The sequence below is a fragment of the Suricata suricatta genome, chromosome 1, assembly GCF_006229205.1.
Source record: "Suricata suricatta isolate VVHF042 chromosome 1, meerkat_22Aug2017_6uvM2_HiC, whole genome shotgun sequence".
Taxonomy (NCBI): Eukaryota; Metazoa; Chordata; class Mammalia; order Carnivora; family Herpestidae; genus Suricata; species Suricata suricatta.
Genome location: NC_043700.1, coordinates 65,144,190 through 65,169,202, shown reverse-complemented (window position 1 = coordinate 65,169,202; position 25,013 = coordinate 65,144,190). Strand labels below are relative to the sequence as shown.

The 25,013-nt window shown below is 36.1% G+C and overlaps 1 protein-coding gene across 8 annotated transcripts in view; it reads left to right on the top strand.

The window, feature by feature from the left end:
- Positions 1-21,702, top strand: part of RXFP1 (relaxin family peptide receptor 1) — a 108,851-nt gene extending 87,149 nt beyond the window's left edge. For 5 of the 8 annotated variants that reach the window (XM_029939596.1, XM_029939628.1, XM_029939612.1 and 2 more), the window contains 9 exons: positions 754-825; positions 3,955-4,026; positions 7,387-7,458; positions 10,365-10,436; positions 11,265-11,336; positions 13,269-13,498; positions 15,526-15,936; positions 17,207-17,425; positions 18,835-21,702. In XM_029939596.1, coding sequence (XP_029795456.1) covers positions 754-825; positions 3,955-4,026; positions 7,387-7,458; positions 10,365-10,436; positions 11,265-11,336; positions 13,269-13,498; positions 15,526-15,936; positions 17,207-17,425; positions 18,835-19,136 — 1,522 coding nt within the window. In that variant the 3' untranslated portion in view covers positions 19,137-21,702. The remainder of the gene's footprint in view (positions 1-753; positions 826-3,954; positions 4,027-7,386; positions 7,459-10,364; positions 10,437-11,264; positions 11,337-13,268; positions 13,499-15,525; positions 15,937-17,206; positions 17,426-18,834) is intronic. The other 3 variants (XM_029939575.1, XM_029939619.1, XM_029939604.1) reach the window with 3 other exon arrangements.
- The last annotated feature ends 3,311 nt before the right edge of the window (positions 21,703-25,013 follow it).

The window sequence follows — 25,013 nt, the reverse complement described above, 5'->3', positions numbered from 1 at the left end:
CTGCATAAAACCTAACAGTAAGACAAAAGACGGGCAATAAAAGGATGCTTTCGTGATCACCATGAAGAAGAGACACTAAAACATAAGGTTTTTGACAAGTTTTCCTGCTCAGATCAGATTCCTGATGGTGATATAGCATCACACAGCAAGGGAGCATAAGTAGGGTCTATAGGCATCTCCCTGAATTAGAAATTGGAAAGCCAAGGATAGCATTGGCTTGTGTAGCAATATAATAAAGCAAGCAGTGGTGTTCTCAGTGGTAAAATGCTATTGAGCATTTTTTCTGGGGGGGATTTAGGCAAGGGAGGTAGAGGTGAAATATTATCTTGGCAGAGGATAATAAAATCTTCTGCAGACTGTAGCAAATAGTCACACCACTTAGAGAAATGCCATTGGTAACTCTCTAGACAAATGTTTAATACAGGTCACTTTAAATGTCTGTTAAGTAGATATTTATCATAACTAAGTTTTTTAATTTGACTTCTCATTCTCTTCACATTTCTCAGGATAACATATGTGCCTATATGAACATATGATACAGATATGACTCAAAACATTTTTACAATGAACACAGAAAAAGAAGCATTACATATATATATAATTTCAGCTATTATGTAAGTGGCTACATGTGAGAATCTATATGAAACCAACAGTATGTGAAAAAAAGATATTTTATTAGAAATCAAATAATTCTTGATCAATTTATTTCTATGATTAAAATTTAGCTTTATCATTTTTGTTTTTCTGTTTCAGGGACTTTGAAGGCAACCATATCCATAATTTAAGAAATTTGACTTTTATTTCCTGCAGTAATTTAACTGTTTTGTAAGTAGCATTTTATCCTTTTGATGTGTTATCTTTTAATAAACAAAATGGATCATTTATGTGAACATAAGTTAGCATAAACATGCACAGTAACGATGGCAAATGTTCACTGATGACTTGAAATTTTCTGAAACTGAAGCATATTGGGAAAACTATTGAAGTTCAAACCAAGCATAACAAAGATGCATAACATACAATGGATCATTTAAATGGTGCTTTATTATTTGAGACCTGTTTTTCTTGAACTTAAGTGATACTCATTTTAATGGAAAGAAATTTTCAGAGCACTTAAAAGTCTCTCCTTGGATCTCAGTTTGAGAAACACTAAGTTAGTTGTATTCTATAAGAATGTCTGCCCTTTGCAAATTATTAGGGTAAAAATTGTAAGAGGAAAATGAATTACAACCAAAAATGTTTAAAACACTGCAGAAAGTCTACACCCCTAAAGCTGTAAGTGTAGACATCAGGATAAACTCTAGAATGTTATTGAGTATAATTTCTCCATCTGCCTCTCTGGCCTATTTTATTTATTTATTTACCTACTTACTTATTTATTTATTTAAATGTTTACTTACTTTTGAGAGAGAGAAAGAGACAGAGTGCTAGTGGGGAAGGGGCAGAGAGAGAGGGAGACACAGAATCTGAAGCAGCTCTAGGCTCTGACACGGGGCTTGAACTCAAAGAATGTGAGATCATGACCTGAGCCAAAGTCAGATGCTTAAGCAACTAAGCCACCCAGGGGCCCCTCTCTGACTTATTTTAAATTCACATTGCTTTTCCCATTAAAGTGAAGGATGCTGGGACATCTTGCAATATAAAAACACAACTCCCCCATTTACAGTTTCTCAGAACAGTGTTGTTCAGACTGTGAGTTGAAATTCACAAGTGGGTGATGAAAGCAATATGGTACCACCTGATTAGCTTTTTTAATGAAACAAAGTTGAACTGAATTGGATAAAAATGTCAGAGCATAATTTGGATAATTAAATGTTTGTTTTATGACTCTTGGCCCGTGTGGGTGTTGGTTGTGTCCCAATGTGAAATGCATTTTTTAAGTGTAGTTGCCATGGGAAAAGTTTGAAAACTATTATACTAGAATCCATCTAGAAACCACACTAGAATCCATCTAGAAATCCATACTAGAACCCAAAATACTAGGACCCCTGTTTACAGGCAATGCAATAGTTCCCACTGATAAAATAATTTTTCTCCAGTATGCTCCCCCCATTCCAATGGGTTCAGTCCACTGAGATGTTTGAACTCTTGTGGAGTGAGCCCAGCAGTCTTTGGGTGCAGATGCTTCTATATCAGTCATGCAAAGCTGAAGTTCATACTAACTGCCCAGAGGAAACCAAATTGCGACTAAAGGCCATAGACGAAAAAGATATTTGAAAGACTTCTTTGCCGTTCTACTTGAATTTGTTTTTAAAGAAGCCTCTTTGTGACAAAATCTACTGTGAGTTTCCTTTGGGCAGGTGCTTATGCTTTTCTGGTCTAGGGATACTGGCAGGAGGTGATAATGGTTTGGAGAGCTACGAGGAAATACTTTAGGATGGGACATGACCAACCTCCGAGGTCGTGCCACACAATGCTGAAATAAATTGAAACATTTTCAACCTTTTCCATGAATTTTCCTTTATACTGGCTCATAATACATGAGATCAGTGCACAAATGAACTGGAAAAGGGAAGCCTGGGTGGCTCAGTCGGTTAACCATCTGACTCCAGCTCAGATCATGATCTTGATGTTCATGGGTTCGAGCCCCACATGGGGCTCTGTGCTGAATGCTCAGAGCCTGGAGCTGCTTCAGATTCTGTGTCTCCCTCTCTATCTGTCCCTCCCCGGCTCACACTCTGTCTCTCTCTTTCTCTCTGAAAAATAAACATTAAAAAAATGAAAGAAATGGACTGGTCACGAATTTCTTACAGTCTGGTTCAACATCCCAAACTGGAGACCTTCTGAATTGGTCCAGCTTAGATTTCACTTCCTTAGGCAACTCCACCTTAAATTGCATCAACTCCAATGTGTGTTGAGGGCTCTTGTGCAGGGTACTGTGAGAGAGACGCGCTGTGCAGGCTGGAGAAGAGGCAGCTCGAAAGCAGCTCCCAGAGCTCTCGATTGCATGATATTCAGTCTGTTTTCTGAAGAGTTGAGGTTTTGGGGCACCTGGGTGGCTCAGTCGGTTGAGCGGCCTACTTCAGCTCAGGTCATGATCTCATGGTTATGGGTTCAAGCTCCACATGGGCTCTCTGTTGACAGCTTAGAGCAGGCTCTGCGCTGACAGCTCAGAGCCTGGAGCCTGCTTCAGAGTCTGTGTCTCTCAAAAACTTGTCTGTTTCCGCCCTGGCCAGCGGTCGGTGGATGGTCGCGGGTTCCTGAGGGAGGGAGAGAGAATTGGGGAGCAGGGAGCTCAGAGAATGGAGGCAAGACAAGGTTTCTGATCAAGCCTCAGTTTATTGAGAAATCACCCACACCTATATAGGAATCACGGCGGGAAGCTGACCCAGGTTGGTTGCTAGGAAACAGGGTCAAATGATTATTAGAAAAAGGGGAAACCGAAACTGAAATTTCAAACACAGCATCTAAAGGAGAGCCCAGACTTGCAGTCTGCGATGCTGGGCAGGGGTGCGATTGACACCGCATAAGCCCGAATGCGGTTGATCTTTTGTTCTACTGTCCTCCAGTCTGCCGGTCTCAGATCCCTGAATCGGGAAATGCACTTCCCTAGCGGATCTTTGTAATTCAGGTAGCTCCCCTCAGGGAGCGATACTTCCTTGCCTGAGGCGGCCAAAATCGGCTGAATCTTTGCAGCTTCCCACAAAAACTAAATAAATGTAAAAAATAAAAATAAAAAAAAAGAGTTGAGGTTTTTCCCTAACCCCCTTCCAGAGTTCTTCCCTACCTCACTTAAAAAAATAGAATAATATTTTATTTTTTTCATCATTAAAATTTTTGAGAAATTTAAGACTAAAATAAGACTGGGTCATTTATCACACTACAAGATACCTGATGTGCAAATCACTATATATAATTATCTCTTTTTTTTTTAGGCTGTTAACCCTGTCTCCAAAAACTCAATTATCACTTACCTGAAGGAGCTATAATTTTTATTTTTCTTTTTACTTTCAGGGTAATGAGAAAAAACAAAATTAATCATCTAAATGAAAATACTTTTGCACCTCTACAGAAACTAGTTGAATTGTAAGTTTGATTATGCATTTGCAGATAAGACTTTTCTTTCTATTGTTTTAATTCATACTTGCTACATATATATATGCTTTTATACATTTGAGAAATATTTATTTCTTTTCCTAGCATTATCTATATACACTTTAAACTATAAATGAACTCAGATAGCTTACAAAAATATACTTTAATATATATATAAAGTAAGTATTTAAGAAAAATTAGTGTTAGGGTTTTTTTTTGAGAGAGAGAGCCAGCATGAGCAGGGAAGAGAGGCAGAGACAGAGGAAGACATATGCTCCAAAGTGGGGTCTATGCTGACATCAGCAAGCCAGTTACAGGGCTGGAAATCACAAACCATGAGATAATGAATGACATGAGCTGAAGTCAGATGCTTAACTGCCTGAGCCACCAAGGTGCCCCAAGGAAAATGAGATAAAGGAAACATAGCTAAATAATAAAGTCAGGGTAAAACTAAGAAATAAAATACATTCTACATCACTCTGTCCCATTGCTAGAAAGGAATGGCACATTTGTTTTTAAGTTTCCTAAGGAGTTAGGATTGAGAGACTTTAAAACAAAAAGACATACTTTGCTAATTCTGAAAACAAGGGATAATCTTAGATCCACAAAGAAATTACACATCCTCGGATAACACCCCAACCCATAATAATGGAAGAGAGACATAAGTGAAATCAGCTGTGTATAATGTCCCTTTTTTAAAGATCAATGACAGAATTCCAAAGAGCATTAAAAACAACTCTCTGATAACCCAAAGCTTTGTGACCCAAGCATATAGTAGCTGATTGTCAGAATAAAATATACATTGAGCAATGGATGAAACACGTGTCCTTCAGACAAGTTTTTTTATGTTTTAGTACTAATTTTCTCAATTGGGTTTTTGCTAAAGTTTGAGCTAACAACTACAGTTGACCCTTAAACAACATAGGTCTGAACTGTGCAGGTCCATTTGTACCTGGATTTTTTTCAGTAAATATGGCACAGTACTATAAATGTCTCTTTTTTATGACTTTCTTAATAACACTTTTATTTTTTTCCAGCTTCCTTTATTGAAAGAATACAGTATATAATATATACAACATACAAAATATGTGTTAATTCACTGTCTAGGTCATCAGTAAGGCTTCTAGTCAACAGGAGGCTATTAGTAGTTAAGTTCTGGGGAAGTCAACAGTTAACTGCATGGGGGTAAGGCGGTCAGCACCCCAACCTCCACATTGTTCAAGGGTCGGCTATAGTTTGGTTTTGTGTTTTCTGGAAGAATCTGGAATGTGGACACATCAACATGTTTTGACAATAAGCTGAGCAGAACATTAATTTATTAAAACTTTTCCATAAAAAACTAAAGAACATAACCGGAGTGTTTCTCTGGATCCCTGACCTGCATGCTGAGACAGACAGAGGTCATTTATATGCCACAGGCAGGAACAGTCCTCCTGCGTTCTGCTTGAAAACATCAATAAACAAGCCATTGAAACCCCCCAATTCTTTTCATAACCGTTAGCCTGAAACATAGCACTCATTCACAAAATGTGCAGGAAAATCTCAATAGGTATTAGAACCAAGCAAGTTTTGTAACAACTCTTAGTATTTAGCAATTGAACCACATCATCAGCAAATAGGAAATCGTTTTATTCTCAATACTAAGGAGACGTGCAAACAGGTGCAAAGGTATTATCTAAATATTAAAATACAAGTTAGTCATGGGGTCCATACTTTTCCTTGTTTTATCCTACTTGTAACCACTGTGTGAGTAGCAGAAAGCAATTCTCCAAATCCTAATTTTCATGGTGGTATGAAGGTGCAGGTTCTATCAATAATCAGCAAGTAACATGAAACACAAACAGTGAAGTCCACAACCAGTGCTAATCCAGATTCAGGGGTAAAGGAATGAGCAAGCAAATCTGCAGAGAGCGTAACCAAGGCAAACCGTTAGTCCTGCCGACAGCCTGCTGAATCCCATATTAAACACCGGCCTGAAAAATCAGATTTACAGATTTCATATTATTATAAAAATAGCAAGTTTTCTAAGAGGCAATGGTTTAAAATGGTAGTTCTAGGGACACGTGGGTGGCTTAGTCCGTAAAAGGGCCGACTTCAGCTCAGGTCATGATCTCACAGTTCGTGGGTTTCAGCACCACTTCAGGCTCTGTTCTGACAGCTCAGAGCCTGAAGCTTGCTTCAGATTCTGTGTCTCCTTCCCTCTTTGCCCTTCCCACACTCATGCTGTCTCTCTCTCTCTCTCTCAAAAATAAACATGAAAAAATAAAAATAAATAAATAAATGATTTCTTAAAAACCTCACATCTAAAACTATCATGCCCTTCAAGGTTGAATAATCTCACTTTTGATTTACAAGCACTCCAACTTATGTAGCAAATACATACAATTTTCCTACTTCTCCTTGTGACAACTAATAGTATTTAGAGAAGGATAGGGAAAGTGGTTAGGCTTTCTCTTAGCATCTCTCTATCACTTTGGAGAACTAAGACCTATTGAAATGTTATCTTGTTTAGAAGAATCTGGAGCCTTTTTCATGCGTGCTGCCACCATCAAAGCTGCCACAAGATCTGTTACCCTCACAACCCTTCTTACAGGAACTCCTGGGTGGCTCAGTCGGTTGCGCATCCAACTCTTGGTTTCAGCTCAGATCATCCACCTCACAGTTCATGAGGTTGAGCCCCACATCGGGCTCTATGCTGATAGCGTGGAGCCTGCTTGGGATTCTCTTTCTTTCTCGTCCATTCCCTGCCCACTCTCTCTCAAACTAAATAAATAAACTTTAAAAAATAAAACAAAACAAACAAAAAACCCTTCTTACAAGGTCATATTAAGCTACAAGGTCATACTATGCAAGGCAGCCTAACCTCTACACATACACCCAAAGTATCCTGTCCCAAGAGTGTATGAGATCCTATGCATGTCAGCTGTGAAGGATGCTTACACCTGCAATAATCCACTCCCATTTGGTGGTAATCATAACAAACCCAAGCAAATGAAAAAAACTAAGGCTCCAAATTATATTCCTGGTCCAATGCAAAAAGATGAAGGGAGTGAAGGAAAGGGGAAAAGAGGCACAACACATATTAATTAAATTAGAAAACTGGGTCTGTTGGAATAAGACCAAATACCATCAAGTATTTGTCTCTGAAAAAGTGATGTAATGGGATACATTTTTTTAAATATTTTCCCATAATACTCCTTTTTATAAAAAAAAACTTTTAGACTTCTGGTAATTAGTATAAGTCACTAATAGCACTTTTTAAAAGTTATATAATGTTTCCCCTAATGGATTGCAGTACAATGAATAAAGTCTTAAGAAAATAATATGACATGGTTGCAATTATTTCTCTAGGGATTTAGGAAGTAATAAGATTGAAAATCTTCCACCTCAAGTATTTAAGGATCTGAAGGAGCTCTCACAATTGTAAGACTGATACTAATTTTGTCACTTCGTATCTTTACTTCTAATTTCTTTTATTTTTTAAGTTGTAACAATATCTATAACATAAAATTTACCATTTTAACCATTTTAAATGTACAGTTCTGCGACATTATGTATATTCATATTGTTACACAATCACCCCCATCCATCTCCAGAATTTTTTCATCCTCCCAAACTGAAACTCCATACCTATTAAACAATATCTCCCCACCACCACCCCTGACTAACACCTCTGCTCTGTATTTATTAATTTGACAGCTCTAGGTACCCATTAGGTGGGATCATTCAATATTTGAGCTTTTGTGACTGGCCAATTTCACTTAATATAATGTCTTCAAGGTTCACACTTGTTGTAGCATGTGTCAGAATTTCTGGTTATTATTCTGAATAATAGGATTAATTAGTAATAATATTATTCTAAATAATTTGTTGTGTGTATATATACATACTCATATATACACATATAAACATAAACATTGTTTTTATTCATTCACCCACTCACAGACACTTGAGCTCCTCCCACCTTTTAGCTATTGTGAGTAATACTGCTTATGGACATGGTGTACAAATATCTGTTTAAGACCTTTTTTTCAATCCTTTTCAGTATATACTCCCAGAAGTAAAATTGCTAGGTGATACAATAATTCTATTTTTAATTTTTTGAGGAAACAACTTACTGTTTTCCAAGTGGCTACACTGTTTTACATTCCCACCAGCAGTGCACAAGAACTCCCTAATGGTTAGTGATGTTGAACATCTTTTCATGGACTTATTGGCCACATATCTTCTTTGGAGAAAAGTCTATTCAAGCCTTTTGCCTATTTTTTAAATTGGATTGGTTTTTTGGTGTTGAATTATAGGAATTCTTTATGTATTTTAGCTATTAAATCCTTTTCAATATACTATTTACAAATATTTTCTTCTATCTGTAAATTGCCTTTCCACTCTGTTGATAGTCTCCTCTGACACACTGATATCTTTAATTTAGATGTAGTCCAATTTTTGTTTTGTTGTTGTTGTTGCCACCTATGTTTTTGGTGTTATATATGAGAAATCCCTGCTTAATCCAATGCCCTGAAGCTTTTCCCCTATGTTTCTTCTAAGAATTTTATAGATCTAGCTTTTATATTTAGGTCTTTGATCCATTTTCAGTTAATTTTATACATGATGTAAGGTAAGGTTCTAAGTTCATTATTTTCTATGTGAATAGCTATCTGGTTTTCCCAGCACCATTTGTTGAAAAGACTGTCCTTTTTCCATTAAGTAGTCTTGGCACACTTGTTGAAAATCACTTGACCATATATACGAGGGTTTAATCCTGTGTTCTCTCTCCTGTTCCACTGGTCTATATACCTGACTTTATAACAGTACCACATTGTTCTGACTACTGTAGCTTTGTAATAAGTTTTGTAACTAGGAAGTGTGAAGCCTCCAATTTTGTCCTCTTTTTCAAAATTGTTTTAGCTATTCAAGCTCCCTTGAGATTCCATGCAAATTTCATAATGGATTTTTCTGTCTCTGCAAAATATATTAGGATTTTGATTGAGATTGCACTGAATCTGTGGGTCGCTTTGGGGAGTATGACATCTTAACAACATTCAGTCTTCTAATCCATAAACACAGAATGTCTTTCCATTTACTGGTATCTTTTTAAATTTCTTTCTGCAACATTTTACTTTCAAAGTGTAAGTCTCACCTCCTTGGCTAAGTTTATTCCTAAGTATTTTATTCTTTCAATGCTATTGTAAATGGAATTATCATTTGAATTTCATTTTTGGATTGTTCATTGTTAGTGTATAGAAACACATTCAATTTTTGTGTGGTGGCTTTGCATTTGACAACTTTGCTGAATTTCATTATAAGTTCTGACAGTTTTGTGTGTATGTGTCTGTATGCAAGTTTTAGAATTTTCTACACATAGTATCATGTCATCTGTTAACAGAAATAATTATACTTCTCCCTTTCCAATTTGAATGCTTTTTTTTCCCCTTGCCTAATTACTCTGTCTAGGACTTCCAGTACTATGTTAAATAAATAGAAGAAAAGTTGATATCCTGATCTGGTTACTGAGTTGGGAGGAAAAGCTTTCAGCCTTTTACCACTGAGTATATTATTAGCTTTTTATATATACCCTGTATTGTGTGCAGATAGTTTCCTTCTAGTCCTAGACTGTTGAGCCCAGACTTTGTTTCTTTATACAAATCAATTTTCATTGTCTTTCTTCCTCTCTTTCTTTCTGCAATCACCACTCCTCATTAGCTCCCCCATTTAACTAATGTTCTAATCTAGAATAAATTTCTAAAAGAATTTGCTCTGAGAAGCCCCCTTTAATCAATGATTCTTGTTTCAAGGCATTTTTTTTACAAAGATTATTTTTTCCATCAAAATTCAGCTACTCTATTATTCTGGTCTGTATTTCTTTGTTCCCAGCTATAGCCTTTCACTTCTCATTTCATGCCTTATAAACCACAAACCATCAGCACAAATATCACTCTTTGGCATAAGATTTATTGTAAAAAGTATTTAGGGTAATGCCATTAATTCAATTTTTGACAAAATGAGATAGTTTTTTCATTAACTAAATGAGAGCATAGGCAAAATGTGAGGTATGTGTACCCACAGGGTACCCTACCACTTCCTTGGTGAGAGCCATTTCATGACTAGTTCACTTTCATTCCTATGTTTTCTTAGCTCCCTCTCTATCACTAACAAACTCCTAAGAGCCAGGCACTATTCTAAGTGTTTTATCTCCATTAATTCATTTAAAGATTTAATGAATTCTATAAGGCAAGTGCTATTACTATACTTTTTTTGTTACCAAAGTTGAGAAACACTTTCTCTTAAGGAGTTTCTAGAAATGACTTACTGCTGCCTTTTTTTAAAAACAGGAATCTTTCCTATAACCCAATCCAGAAAATTCAAGCAAATCAATTTGATTATCTTGTCAAACTCAAGTCTCTGTAAGTATATGCCTAGGGGGATAGTTAAATGATGTAATCATTTTATATACTAATAACTAATACATTCTATAAAATAAGATATGTAGTCTTTCAAATCAGAAGTTTTATTCCCAGGATGTTAGTTAAGCTCTGACAACCGATATGAGTGCTCACTGTGAACCACAGATAGCTATTAGTTTTATCTTACATGTTTATAAACTAAAAATTAGGTAATGATTTTATATTTTCCTGTAATCACCAGGAGTTTATATTGGATTGTTTGCTTTGATCCTCTGGAGGCATTTCTGCATACTTATTTCTCTATTAGCACTGGTATCTAAGAACTTATTATAGCTACTTTTATCCAAAGATGCAATATTCTGTATTATATAAATCATTACATGCACCACAAATGGTTCAACAATTGCCTCTAAAAGATAAGCTTCAGTTCATTTAATTTAAATGTTCCCTCAGTTAGATGGCATCTTACTAGAAAAAATATTACTTAAAAATTATTAGAAAAATTTCAAAACGTAAAACTCTGCTATTGTAATATTGTCTAAGAGATGTTTGTTCATTTATTCCACAATTATTTACTCAGTAGTTACTATACACAAAGCATTGTGTTATGATCTACAAGGATCCAAAACTTCAAATAGAGGAGAGATACGTGTATAAATGTTAGAATCAGAAAGGAGTTGGGGAAGTGTGTAGGGCAGGCTGAGTATGAATGTTTGGTTCACAATCAGTGTTGACTGACAGCATTTTATTAAACTGTCCATCACAAAAAGTCATTTTATTACACACTTATAACATATGTTATTTTGATCATTAATTTGATATTTTTAGCAGCCTAGAAGGAATTGAAATTTCAAATATCCAACAAAGGATGTTTAGACCTCTAATGAATCTCTCTCACATGTAAGCAGATGTTTTCCTTGTTTTTCACCTTGATTTTAATCTTTTATGTTTTCATGTGCATTATGCTAATACATCCATACCCAATGCATCCAATCTATCAAATTTTCTACTAACTAATTTGCCTAAACCATATTATTCTTAAAGTGTTGCCGTTGGGTGGGATAATTTTTACTGTTCCATAGTTTGGTAGAATCAAAGGTGACTTTCGAAATGTCAGAGAACATGAGTGTGGAGGGAACCCACCCACCCATTCTTCTAAGCTCTCCTCAGCGCTGACACCATTCATTCATATTGATGTTTGCCTGATGAGCTAGTAATTTGCACACATGGTATAAGTGCTACCAATGAAAAAATAAGAATTTAGATAAGCAACACAAAATAAATAGCTGCTGTAAATGGAGGACAGTGTGGAGAAATCCTCCTCAGTAAAAATCGCCTCCAATGTTAAGACATGATTGGAGCAAGTGTGTATGGATAAAATGGTAAACATTGAAAAATCTTTTATTCAAACTGTGTATTATAGTACCATTGATTCCATGCTTTGAGAACATTTTCTTTAATTGAATGCAATCTTTTTTTTTTAATAGTTTATTGTCAAATTGGTTTCCATACAACACCCAGTGCTCTTCCCCACAAGTGCCCTCCTCCATCACCACCACCTCGTTTCCCCCCTCCCCCTTCCCCTTCAACCCTCAGTTCATTTTCAGCATAATTGAATGCAATCTTACAGCAGATATGAGAATGATCTCCATGCCAGGGTCATTAATTCTTGATCATTTACAAAGTGTCATGTCACCACTCTATAATCCCACTTACATTCTAAGTCTGACACAGGGTATTCTTTTTGTTTTTTGTAACTCCTCAGAGAGGATGCTTATAAAAGTTTCTTTGGTTGCACACAACATAAAAACATTCTGACTAAAGTAAGCCAAACATAGTTTATTGGGAGAAAACGGTGTAGCTCACAAAACCCAAGGAACAACTCAAGGAACAAACCTGAATTGGGGCAGAAACCATATCAGATCTAAGGGATTCAGGCAGCAAGGGTTAAACAACAGGACAATATACTGTGATTGACAAGCTTTTATCTTCTATGGCTACTGCTCTATACTATAAAGATCATTTCTATTTTTGGTTTTGCCAGAGTACATAGATTTAGACCTATATACTCTAAAGCTCTAAATTAGATTTGAACTTCAATGCCTATTTGTTAGAAATTTCATAGCAAATAATTTGCCTCCATTGAATATTCATCTCCTCCTATGGTGATGCCAATACCTATCCCATGGATTTAATTTGAGAATTAATTTCTGATACCTAGAAGATGCTCAGTGCGTGGCATTGGTGTTGGTGCTAACACAGTCATAATTATTGATCATCTTTAGCAGTCAGACTAGTCTATTAATGAAAAAATTAACAAAATTTATTGAACACTTTGCTAGGTACCAAAATCAGGTTGAGAGATAAGTATGTTAACAGGCAGTTATAGATCACATAACTTCTATAGTAGAAAAGCTATGAAAACATAGAGGAGAAAGCCTATGGCTCTCTCTTCCCCTGAGGGCTAGATTGGCTACAGCAACAATAGGAACTGTGTAACTGTGCACTCACCTGTACTGAACACTAAAAATCCAATGAAAGTTTCCTTTAATTCTCTTGATTACATGCTAACGGCTTGTTTCTATTTCAAGACACGTCTAACACTTGTATATTCATGATAGCCATTTGCTGCTCTGACCCTCATACTCTTTTACAGTGAAATCAAGTCATGAGAATGAAGTTTAAACCTTAGTATCCTTAATGTTTTACATTCCTGTGAGTCTCGTATTAAGATATTTTCTTTCTATTGAGAAAATATAGGAAAGAAATATTCATGTATAGCGGCACTGAATTAGATGTAAAGTCTTCTTGTACTCTCGCTTTGTTCGTCAGATATTTTAAGAAATTCCAGTACTGCGGGTATGCACCACATGTCCGCAGCTGTAAACCAAACACTGACGGGATCTCCTCTCTCGAGAACCTCCTGGCAAGCATTATTCAGAGAGTATTTGTCTGGGTTGTGTCTGCAGTCACATGCTTTGGAAACGTCTTTGTCATTTGTATGAGACCTTATATCAGGTCTGAAAACAGGCTGCATGCCATGTCAATCATCTCTCTCTGCTGTGAGTATTTCCTGGTTGAAGAGGAATTACAGTTTTGCAACATGTGAAAGCACTGCTATTCGAAAATAAGTAAAGAGAGTGGTAGAATTATGACATTTTAGGTTTTTCTCCTTTTTGCTTATATATTGTGTTCATATTCATTGCAATGAAAATGAAAATTCCTTTAGTGAGAAAATACAAGAAAATACAATTACCTTACACAGACTAATGAAGCTTTCATTCTTTAGTTTTCTTCTCTGAAGGCATATTCTGTTAAAGCATGTCAAATCGTTTACTGTGAATAAAATGGCAACCTTTATTACATCCAGAGGTGTGTATGCTGTTTTGTTTGCATGTCTGGATCACAGACATTGGCTAACAGGATGGCTGTTTTTCTGGTCTTTGAGCTACTAAAATCTTTTCCATTCATAATCTGAAATATTTAAAAAAATTTTTTTTAACATTCATTTATTTTTGAAAGACAGAGAGAGACAGAGCACTAGTTGGGGAGGAGCAGAGAGAGAGAGAGGGAGACGGAATCTGAAGCAGGCTCCCAGCTCTGAGCTGTCAGCACAGAGCCCAATGAGGGGCTCGAACCCACGAACCATGAAATTATGACCTGAGCCAAAGTTAGACACTTAACCAACTGAGCCACCTAGGCAACCCCATAATTTGAAATATTTAAATAAGAAAATGTTTTTAAGTAGAATTAAATATTTTTAAGTTTTTGAAATGTGACTGTAAGGTACTATGTTAGATGAGGACTACAAAGTAAAAAAAGCAAGACCAGTCCTCATGTTGTTTATAGCGTGGGTGAAGTGGTTTCCAACGAATATCAATCTACACGATGTTCTACTTTACGTGTACTGTCCATATCTTACTCCCAGCCTCATTCAAAGTCTAATATCTATTTGTCTTTTTCATTGCAAGCTATCTAAAAAATAGAACTCAGAAATTGCTTACTACATTGTATTGTTAGCTACAAAATTTTGAGTATGCTCAATTTCCCCAGTGAAGGCTAAAATGTAACATCAGTGTTTAAGGATTAGGGCCAGGCTTATGATGTGATTGTTGGAAACATTGTGTAGAATGCTTGTGTGGTCAAAAAAATTTCACCTGCTCGGATATGAAATGTTCATTTAAGAAGCAAAATCACCAAATAGTGGATGACACTGACAACTGATTTCGGGGATGAGAGAGCCTAAAAAGAGACAGAGAAAGATGTAAAAATGGAAGACAGAATCAGAGAGAATAGGTTTGCTTAGACCAACTCTGAGTAAATAACTTAAGTCTTCCAAAATTATACTGACTACAGAGCAATTCTTAATTATTCCTTTCTTCTAAATTATAGACCACAAAATTCATAGTCATTAGTCTATCACAGCAATTTCTGAATTAGTTTCTCTAGGATTTGGGATCATATCCTTAGCATGTTAAGCTGGGAGCACTTCAGTGGAAGAGGTGATTCAAATAATAACATCCCCATATTGGTCCCTAATCAAATGCTCAACATAATTGCATTTACTTCATTTACTTAATATTTCTAGGTGATCAGGCCAGAATGGAAAAAAAAAAAAATATGTACGATCCCTGCTCAGACAGACTCCAAAATTAGAAAAAAAAACAAAATAAAACAAAAGAGAAATGATTACATAGTTAGCTGTAGAGGGTCCTGTAAGAGTAGTTATTGAATAGAGCTGATGAAAAGATCTTTATCCATAAACAAATTGTTAGAATAAAAATTACCTCCCACCAAGAGGCACCTGGGTGGCTCAATCAGTTAGACAATCAATTCTTGATTTCTGCTCAGGTCATGATCTTGGGGTTCATGGGTTCAAGCCCTAAATCGGGCTCTGTGCTGACAGTTTAGAGCCTGCTTGGGATTCTCTTTCAAAATACATAAATAAATATTTTTTTTAAAACTTACCTGCCCTCAAAATAGAAGTAAATTAAGTATTTTTTGCTAATACTAAAAATATAACTGTTTGTCATTAATTCCATTATACCTATTTATTTCTCTAAATTTGCAACATTCACTGATCCTACAGGTGCTGACTGCCTAATGGGAATATATCTGTTTGTCATCGGAGCCTTTGACCTAAAGTTTCGTGGAGAATACAACAAGCACGCACAGCTGTGGATGGAGAGTATTCACTGTCAGATTGTGGGATCTTTGGCCATTTTATCCACGGAAGTATCAGTGTTACTTCTAACATTTCTGACACTGGAAAAGTATATCTGCATTGTCTATCCTTTTAGATGTCTAAGACCTAAAAAATGCAGAACAATTACAGTTCTGATTCTCATTTGGATGACTGGGTTTATCGTGGCTTTCATTCCACTGACCAATAAGGACTTTTTTAAAAACTACTATGGCACCAACGGTGTGTGCTTCCCTCTTCATTCCGAGGACACAGAAAGCACCGCAGCCCAGATTTACTCAGTGGCAATTTTTCTCGGTAAGAAACTCTGTATTATAAGCCCTTTCATCCAAATATTAGAATAAGTCACATTTTCAATCTCATTGTTTCTTCTAATGTTTATACATTTTTATTTCAGATCTTCTAACCAGTTTTTCTCAGCATCATTGGGGATGGATTCTGTTAGAATCCCCTAAAAGGACTTTCTCCCCTGAATCACCACTTTCTCATATAAATTCCAACATTCTCCTTAATACAAAGCAGTAAATACTTGTAGTTCATGCGTTCACCCTAATAATACTAAACAAAATATATTTTTAAGTCTTTGCCCTTATAAGATAAATAAACTCAAAGAGGCCACACAAATCTTTGGCTTGAAAGTAAACATACAAGTGTTTTCCTCCTGTAAAAAAAATATTCTCAGGGGTAAGTTAAAATATACATATATATGTGTAACATATACAAATATACACATATTTAAAAATATATACACATATAATATATATTTGTATACTTATACATTTTACATATTATATATTTATATATTTTATGTATTATATAGTTATATAGATAACATATACACCCTAATTGAATTATTTTAAAACATTAGAAAGATTAACTTAAAAGGCTCAGGATATTCACTGAATCACTATAATCTCATTTTAATATGCCATTTTTAATTTTAACGTTTACTTATTTTTGAGAGAGACACACATACACCACACAGTGTGTCAGGGGAGGGGCAGAAACCAAAGCAGGCCCCAGGCCCTAAGGTGTCAGCACAGAGCCTGACATGGAGGTGAATACACAAACTGTGAGATCATGACTTAAGCCAAAGCCAAAGTCAGATGCTTAACCAATTGAGCCACCCAGGGGCTCCTAATATGCCATTTTTAAATTGAAATTTATTCATTCCACATTAGTTCAGCAATACATCAAATTTTGAAAACAATTTTTTTTAACCTTTCTTCATTCTTGAGAGACAGAGAGTGAGCAACGGAAGGGCAGAGAGAGAGGGAGACACAGAATCTGAAGCAGGTTCCAGGCTCTGTTCTGTCAGCACAGAGCCCGACAAGGGGCTTGAACTCACCAACCGCAAGATCATGACCTGAGCCGAAGTCGGAAGCTTAACCGATTAAGCCACCCAGGCGCCCCCAAATTTTTTAAAAAAATCATTATTTTTGTGTACCTTAGTAATTCTTATAAAGAACAAAACACATGTTGTTCATGTGCAAACAGCTAAGAGTATGTGTGTGTGTTTTGAAAGAATGCTCATACATATTAATAATAATCTTTGTGTTCTAAATAGGTGTTAACTTGGTGGCATTTATCATCATAGTTTTTTCCTATGGAAGCATGTTTTACAGCATTCATCAAAGTGCCATAACAGCAACTGAAATACGGAATCAAGTTAAAAAAGAGATGATCCTTGCCAAACGGTTTTTCTTCATTGTGTTTACTGACGCATTATGCTGGATACCCATTTTTATACTGAAATTTCTTTCACTGCTTCAGGTAGAAATACCAGGTACAATTTTTTTTTCCTTTCTGTACAGAAATAATAAGTCTCTTTCTGCAGCATTCCTCCAAGAAAAAAAATTAAGATCCTTGACACCAACTCATTTTAAGAATTATAAGTCAGAGTTATATGTACTTTTAGGCTCTGTTCATCAGTCAAATGTTTACAGGAGAAAGCTATTCAATTATTTCCATAGCTGCCCCCAAACTCTATTATCATTGAAACAAAGGAACAACTCAAATAAATAACACTGTATGCTTTGTAATTCTGATAATCCCATACTTAAGATGACCAAACAGGTGAAAATTATTATCAAATATTTACTTCATTTTTTTTGAGAACATGAGACATTTTTCTTCCCAGAATACATAGCAATGTAGAGAACATGACTCCAGAGTGTGAGAGATGACTGAAGAATGCATTGTTGATATTTAAAGATAATGTACATCACACTCATTAGAATAGCTACTATCAAAAACACAGAAAGTAGCAAAAATTGGGGAGGATTTGGAGAAACTGGAACATCACTGATAGGAATGTAAAATTGCACAGCTGCTACAGAAAACAGCATAGTGGTTCCTCAAAAATTAAACACAGAAATGCCATATGACCCAGCAATTCTCTTCTGGGAGTTAAAGGAATTAAAAGCAGGAGCTCAAATAGACATTGGTACACCCATGTTCACAGCAGCATTCTTCACAATAGCCAGAAGGTTTAACCCAAGTGCCCATCAATGGATGAACGGATAAACAAAGTATCTCATATACACACAAGAGATTATTACTCAGTCTTATAAAAGGAGGAAGTTCGGAAACATGGCACCACATGAATGGACCTTGGAGACATCATGCTAAGTGAAAGAAACCAGTGACAAAAGGACAAAATTGTGTGATTCCACTTATATGATATAACTAGGATAGTCAAATTCATAGAGACAGTTTATAAATGTGTTGTCGAGTTGGGAGGAGAAGGGGATGAAAAGTTATTGTTTAAATAGATATGTAGTTTCTCAGTTTGGGAAGATGAAAAAGTTCTAGAGACAGACAGACGGTGGTGATGGTTTTACAACAATATAAATGTGCTTAATGCCACTGAACTGCACACTTAAAAATCACTTGGTAGAAAATGGTTCTACCTAATGGAATACTTTCATTGATGTATTCAAGAAAAGCTACTTACTTAGCAAGGAACTTTTTTTTTTTTTTTTTTTTTTTTTTTTTGCTGTGCCAGCACTCCCTTCAAACACTGGCACCCTGGAAAGACATTCTGGAAAGACATTAGATTGGGTATTTAATTATGTGGCATCAAAGGGAAAAAATTAAGATTCAAAAGAGAACTTGGGGAGAAACGAGGAAAAGGTGTTTCTGTACCTTGTAAATATCCACAAACACTAAAACTATTGCATTTTTCTCTTCCAGATACCATAACCTCTTGGGTAGTGATTTTTATTCTGCCTATCAACAGTGCTTTGAACCCAATTTTGTATACTCTGACCACAAGACCATTCAAAGAAATGGTTCATCAGTTTTGGTATAACTACAGAAAAAGAAGATCTATTGACAGCAAAGGAAGTCAGAAAACATATGCTCCATCTTTCATCTGGGTAGAAATGTGGCCGCTGCAGGAGGTGCCACCTGAGTTAATAAAGCCAGCTCTTTTCACAGACCCCTGTGAATTGTCACTAATTTCTCAATCAACTAGACTCAATTCCTATTCATGATGGACTCTGAAACCCATTTCTATGAATGTTATGGAATGTTTCGCAATGGATTTATTAGTATAAAATGAATCCCACAAAATTAATTTATAATGTCTAAGATAAAGCCATTACAAGAACAGACGTTATTTGGGAAAAATCAAAGTGACTGATGCCCATATAAAAGGAAATAAATTATATTGATAATTTGTATATATTAGTACATATTTTGCATAGGAAATTAAGAGAAATCTACTTCAGAAAGAGTCATTCATTCTTTTACCAGGCATTTACTGAGTACACACTATGTATATAGCACTGCAATAAATTTCTGGGAGTATAGAAGAGTTTAGAACCTTCTCAGTTTGCAATGTTAAATTATGTTTAGCTACAACAGAACAGATGCAGTTCTTAGATGAAGGTAGAGCTTTATCTGCTAAGCACATCAGCAAACATAATAATCATGGACACTTTTAAGTAAAGATTTAAGGTTTTGGAATACTCAGCATAATGAAAAATGAGATAACGTCTGATTGTTTGCAAAATATTTTGTTTTAAAACTTCATCTTACCTCTCAAGTTCCTGTACACTGGAGAGGTAGTACAAGATATCTATTTCTATGAAAAAAGATATTCTGATATAAACTCAAAACAGCACTTTTTTACAGTTAACTGATTTTCAACAAAGATACGAAGACAATCAAATGAGGAAAGAACTGCCTGTTCAATAATGATGCTGGGACAACTGGATGTTCACATGCAGAGGAATGAGGTTCGACCCCTACCTTACACCATATATAAAAATTAACTCAAAATTAACCAACAACCTAAAAATAAGACATAAAACTCTTAGAAGAAAACATATGGGTAAATCTTCAAGACCTTGGATTTAGAAATGGATTCTTAGATGTGTCAACAAAAGCACAAGCAACAAAGGGGAAAAATTGATGAACTGGACTTCATCTAAATAAAAACTTTTGTGGACCAAAAACATTATCAAAAAAGTAAAAAGACAGGGTGCCTAGCCGGCGCAGTCAATGGAGTGTACCTCTTCATCTCAGGGTTATAAGTTTGAGCCCCATGTTGGGTGTAGAGATTACTTAAAAATGAAATCTTTTTTAGAAAAGAAAGACAACCTACAGAATGGAAGAAAATATTTGCAAACATAATCATATCATATCTAAGAAGGTTTTAATATCCAGAATACATAAAGAACTCCTACAACTCAGCCACAAGGTAAACAACCCAATTTAAAAGTGGACAAAGGACTTAAAAAGCCATTTCTCCAAACAAGATATACAAATGCCAATAAGCACTTGAAAAGTTGCTCAACATCACTAATCATTAGGAAAATGAAAATTAGAACCACCATGAGATAATACGTTACACCTACTAGAAAGGCTGCAATTAAAACAACAACAAAAGAAAAAGAAAAAAAAAGAAAAATATTGACAAGGATGTGGAGATTGAAACCCTTCTGCATGGCTGGTTAAAATGTAAAATGATGCTGCTGTTACCCTAGAGAGAAGTTTGGTGGTTCTTCAAGAGCTTATCATAGAACTAACATATGATCCAGCAACTTCACCTCCAGGGATAAACCCAAAAGAATAGAAAACAGGATTCAAACAGATACTTGTAATCAACTGCTCATTGCAGTATTCACAGTAGCCAAAAGATGGAAACAACTCAAGTGCCCATCAACTAATAAACAGATAAACAAAATGTGGTATATACATACAATGGAATATCATTCAGCCATTTATAAGAGAGAATGAAGTTCTGACACATGCTGCAACGTGATGAGTATGAAATAACCCAGACACAAAAGGACAAATATCATATGATTCCACTTCCACGAAGTATCTAGAAGAAGCAAATTCGTTGAGACAGAAAGTAGATTAGAGGTCACTGGGGGTGAGAAGTTCAGAAGGATGCTGCCTAAGAAGTACGGACTATTTTCTTGGACAAAAAAAGCTATAAAACTGATTGTGGTGATGGATAAACAACTCTGTGAAAATGCTAAAAGCCACTGAACTGTAGATGTTAGATGGGTGAATTTTATGGTTTGTGAATTCGATCTAAGTGAATCAGATCTCAATAAAGCAGTTAATGGGGAAAAGAAGAGCCCGAATGCACTGACTCAGGAACTTACGGAGGACAGGTCTGCATGCACACGGTTTTACTTCACAGAGAAAGTAACTGCCCTCGAGGGACGGATTTACCTTCCATTTGCCTGGCCGGCCAGTTCACAGGACACTTTTTCGCTAGTTATTCTTCTGGTCTCTAACTGAGCTATTGGAATTTTTTGCTTTAGTAATTTGAAACCTTTAAATAGGAATAAAATGTTTTCAGGTAGTTTTAAATACCACAAAAATGTTTAAAACATGAAATTACTGGAATCAGAAATGTATTTATTGAATATTGAATTGTATAGATTTCTTTGGAAAGTAAATTACCCAAAACTTAATACTATTAAAAATATGGATTACTTTGGGTCCTTTCTGTTCTTACTTGAAATAATGCCAATAATTTTTCTACATGAGGAATATGGTTACACTTTCAACAAAAAATAATAAAACAATAGAAAGTTATATAGTTCTGCTTATAATATTCAATTCTCTACTAAAACTATATAATCTTTAAAGCTTACAAAAATGAAAATACTTAATTCTCTTATAAGTTTATTTTGGGATTATGTGTTATTCTTAAGCCTTATTGCTAATAAATAATAGAACAAAAAGGTGGCTCAGTCGGTTTAGCCAAAGTCGACTTTGGCTCACGTCATGATCTTACTGCCTAGGAGTTCAAGCCCATGTTGGGGTCTATGCTGACAACTCAGCCTGAGGACTGCTTTGGATTCTGTGTCTCCCTCTCTCTCTGCCCCTCCCCCACTTGCTCACATACATTCTCTCTCTCTCTCTCTCAAATAAATAAACATTAAAAAGTTTAAAAAAGAAAAAATATTTTTCTTAAAAATAATTTCTAAAAAAGAAAGAACAGCAATAATCATGAAGACAAGATAGATAAAAGGTAATCCTACAAAAATCATGATCGTAACCTATGTTTAAGAGTCTTGGAAATGCATGAATTTACAAAATAATGTGAAACTACTTTTAAGCATTCAAATATTTTCAAATAATTTTCTAGAAGACATTTAGTTTCGTGTCTATTTAGTCTACTCACTCTTCCATTCTTCCACCTCTCCAAATAGAGTAACTTCCATTTAATTTAATTTGGTAAGTACTTACTAGCATACTACATAACTAGTTCCTATTAACTTCAAAAGAAGGTACAATAGAAGCACTACGTTAACTCAGGTAGAAGTCGTGGTTTTCTCTCTTGCAAAAATAACTTTGGTCCAAAACTCATGGACCATGCTTCTAGGTCAAATCAATCCTCTAAGTCAAACCAAAGTGCTTTAAAATTTAAAAATAAATATCAGGAAGACCTCAACTTTTCTTTTTACTATTTTCAGTTTAAGGTCTCCTAATGCATTCGGCTAGTACCTAACCCCTCACGAAGCAATTACTGCCTTTTAGCAACTTAGATACTGATAAAGTTGAAGGAAAACAACAAATGGGAAAGGGATGTATGCAGCCAGAATACTCAAGTCTATGCACTTTACTGCTTACCTAAGTAATAAGTGAGTTGATACTGGAGTGTGATGGAGTGAACCACTCTAAGAGACTTCAAAAATACATTGAGTTCTTAATAATGCACTTCTTTTTTTTTTTTAAGTTTATTTTCTGTGTGAGAGAGAGAATGAGCAGTGGAGGAACAGAGAGGGAGAGAGGATCCCAAGCAGGCGCTGTGCTGTTAGTGTGGAACCCGACATGGGGCTTGAACCCATAAACCATTAGATTATAACTTAAGCTGAAATCAAGAGTCGGATGCTGAGCCATCTAAGTGCCCCAACGTACTCCTCTTTTAAAAAGAAAATCATTCACTAGAAGCCTCATTTACTGTTTAATTTTTTTAAATTTTTAAATGTATTTATTTTTGAGAGAGAGAGAGAGAGAGAGAGAGAGAGAGAGAGAGAGAGAGAGACAGCGTGAGCAGGGGAGGGTCAGAAAGAGAGGGAGACACAGAATCTGAAGACAGCCTCCAGACTCTGAGCTAGCTGTCAGCACAGAGACACGGGGCTCAAACCCATGAACTGCGAGATCATGACCTGAGCCGAAGCCCCCAACACTCAACAGACTGAGCCACCCAAGCGCCCCTCATTTACTGTTTTAAATCCTTTTCTTATCTATAGACTGGCAGTCTTCTCTAATTTAAAAAAATTTTTTTAATGTTTGTTTTTGAGAGAAAGAGCATGAGCAGAGGAGGGGCAGAGAGAATGGGAGACACAGAATCCAAAGCAGGATCCAGGCTCTGAGCTGTCAGCACACAGCCTGACGTACGGCTTAAACCCACAAACCATGAGATTATGACTTGAGTCTAAGCCGGATGCTTAATCAACTGAGCCACGCAGGTCACCCCTTATCTATTCTATGGTTTCAATTACTGTATATATACTGATGATTCCCACATTTTTGCCTTTAGCCTATTCTCTCTCCTAAATTAGTCACTTATGCATACAACTGCCCACCAAACATTAACACTTGGGTATCTCACCGGCTCTTTCATGTCCCTTATTATGTGATGGGGTTTGGGAGTGGTGGGGGTCCAGGGCTTATGGCCATGAAAGAATTTTTGAGGTATCTTTGGTGCAAAAAAAAAAAAGGGTGATTTTATTAAAGCACTGGGATAAGACCCCTGGGCAGAAAGTGCTGCACTGGGGTTGTAGAGTGACTGATTATATATCATGGAGTTTGGGGAGGTAAAGGCAAAGGGAGGCTTCAAAAAGACTTTCATATGCTAAAGACACTGGAGGCCTTGCTAACGTCAAGCTGAGGTTGTTTTCCCTCCAGTAGGACATTAAGAAGGTAGGGAGTTCCTGAAGAAATGTCACACATACTCTGTAAGTACATACAATGGGCTAAAGGTTATAAAGAAATTTAACTACACCTACTATTTCCTTCTTCTCTTTGTTCTCCACATCACTATGGAAGGGTGATGTTAGGGCTCCAGGAAACTTAAGTCTATAGGTTTTTGGAGATTAGACTATTGAGAAGATTGCTTTTTCTTGTAATTTACAAAGACTTTCTTTAAATATAATTTACTGTCAAGTTAGCAAACAAATGGTGTATACAGTGTTCTCTCCATCTTCAGGAGTAGATTCCCATGATTCATTGCTTGCATACAATACCCAGTGCTCATCCCAACAAGTACCCTCCTCAATGCCCATCACCCATTTTCCACTCCCCACTGCCCTCCATCAACCCTGCTTGTTCTCTGTATTTAAAAGTCTCTTATGGTTCGCCTCCCTCTCTGTTTGAAATTATTTTTTCACTTTTCCTTCCCCAATGGTCTTCTGTTAAGTTTCTCAAATTCTACAAGTGAAAACATATGACATCTGTCTTTCTCTGACTTATTTCACTCAGCATAATACCCTCCAGTTCTATCCACGTTGTTGCAAATGGCAAGATTTCATTCTTTCCCATTGCCCAGCAGTATTCCATTGTGTGTGTGTGTGTGTGTGTGTGTGTGTGTATCACACCTTCTTTATCACTCATCAGTTGATGGACATTTGGGCTATTTCCATAATTTGGCTATTGTTGATAGCACTGTTATAAACATTGGGGTACATGTGTCCCTACGCATCAGCACTCTTGTATCTTTTGTGTAAATTCCTAATAGTGTTATGGCTGGGTGTAGGATAATTTTTACAAATTGATGGAGACTCTTGTCCTGCAAGGCTGGATCTCTATCAGTTAACCATTTGTTTTCCCTTTCCTTTGTTCTTGGGTAGCCCAGAGTGCCTGAGGAATGTCACACATATCCCACCTGGTGAGTGGTT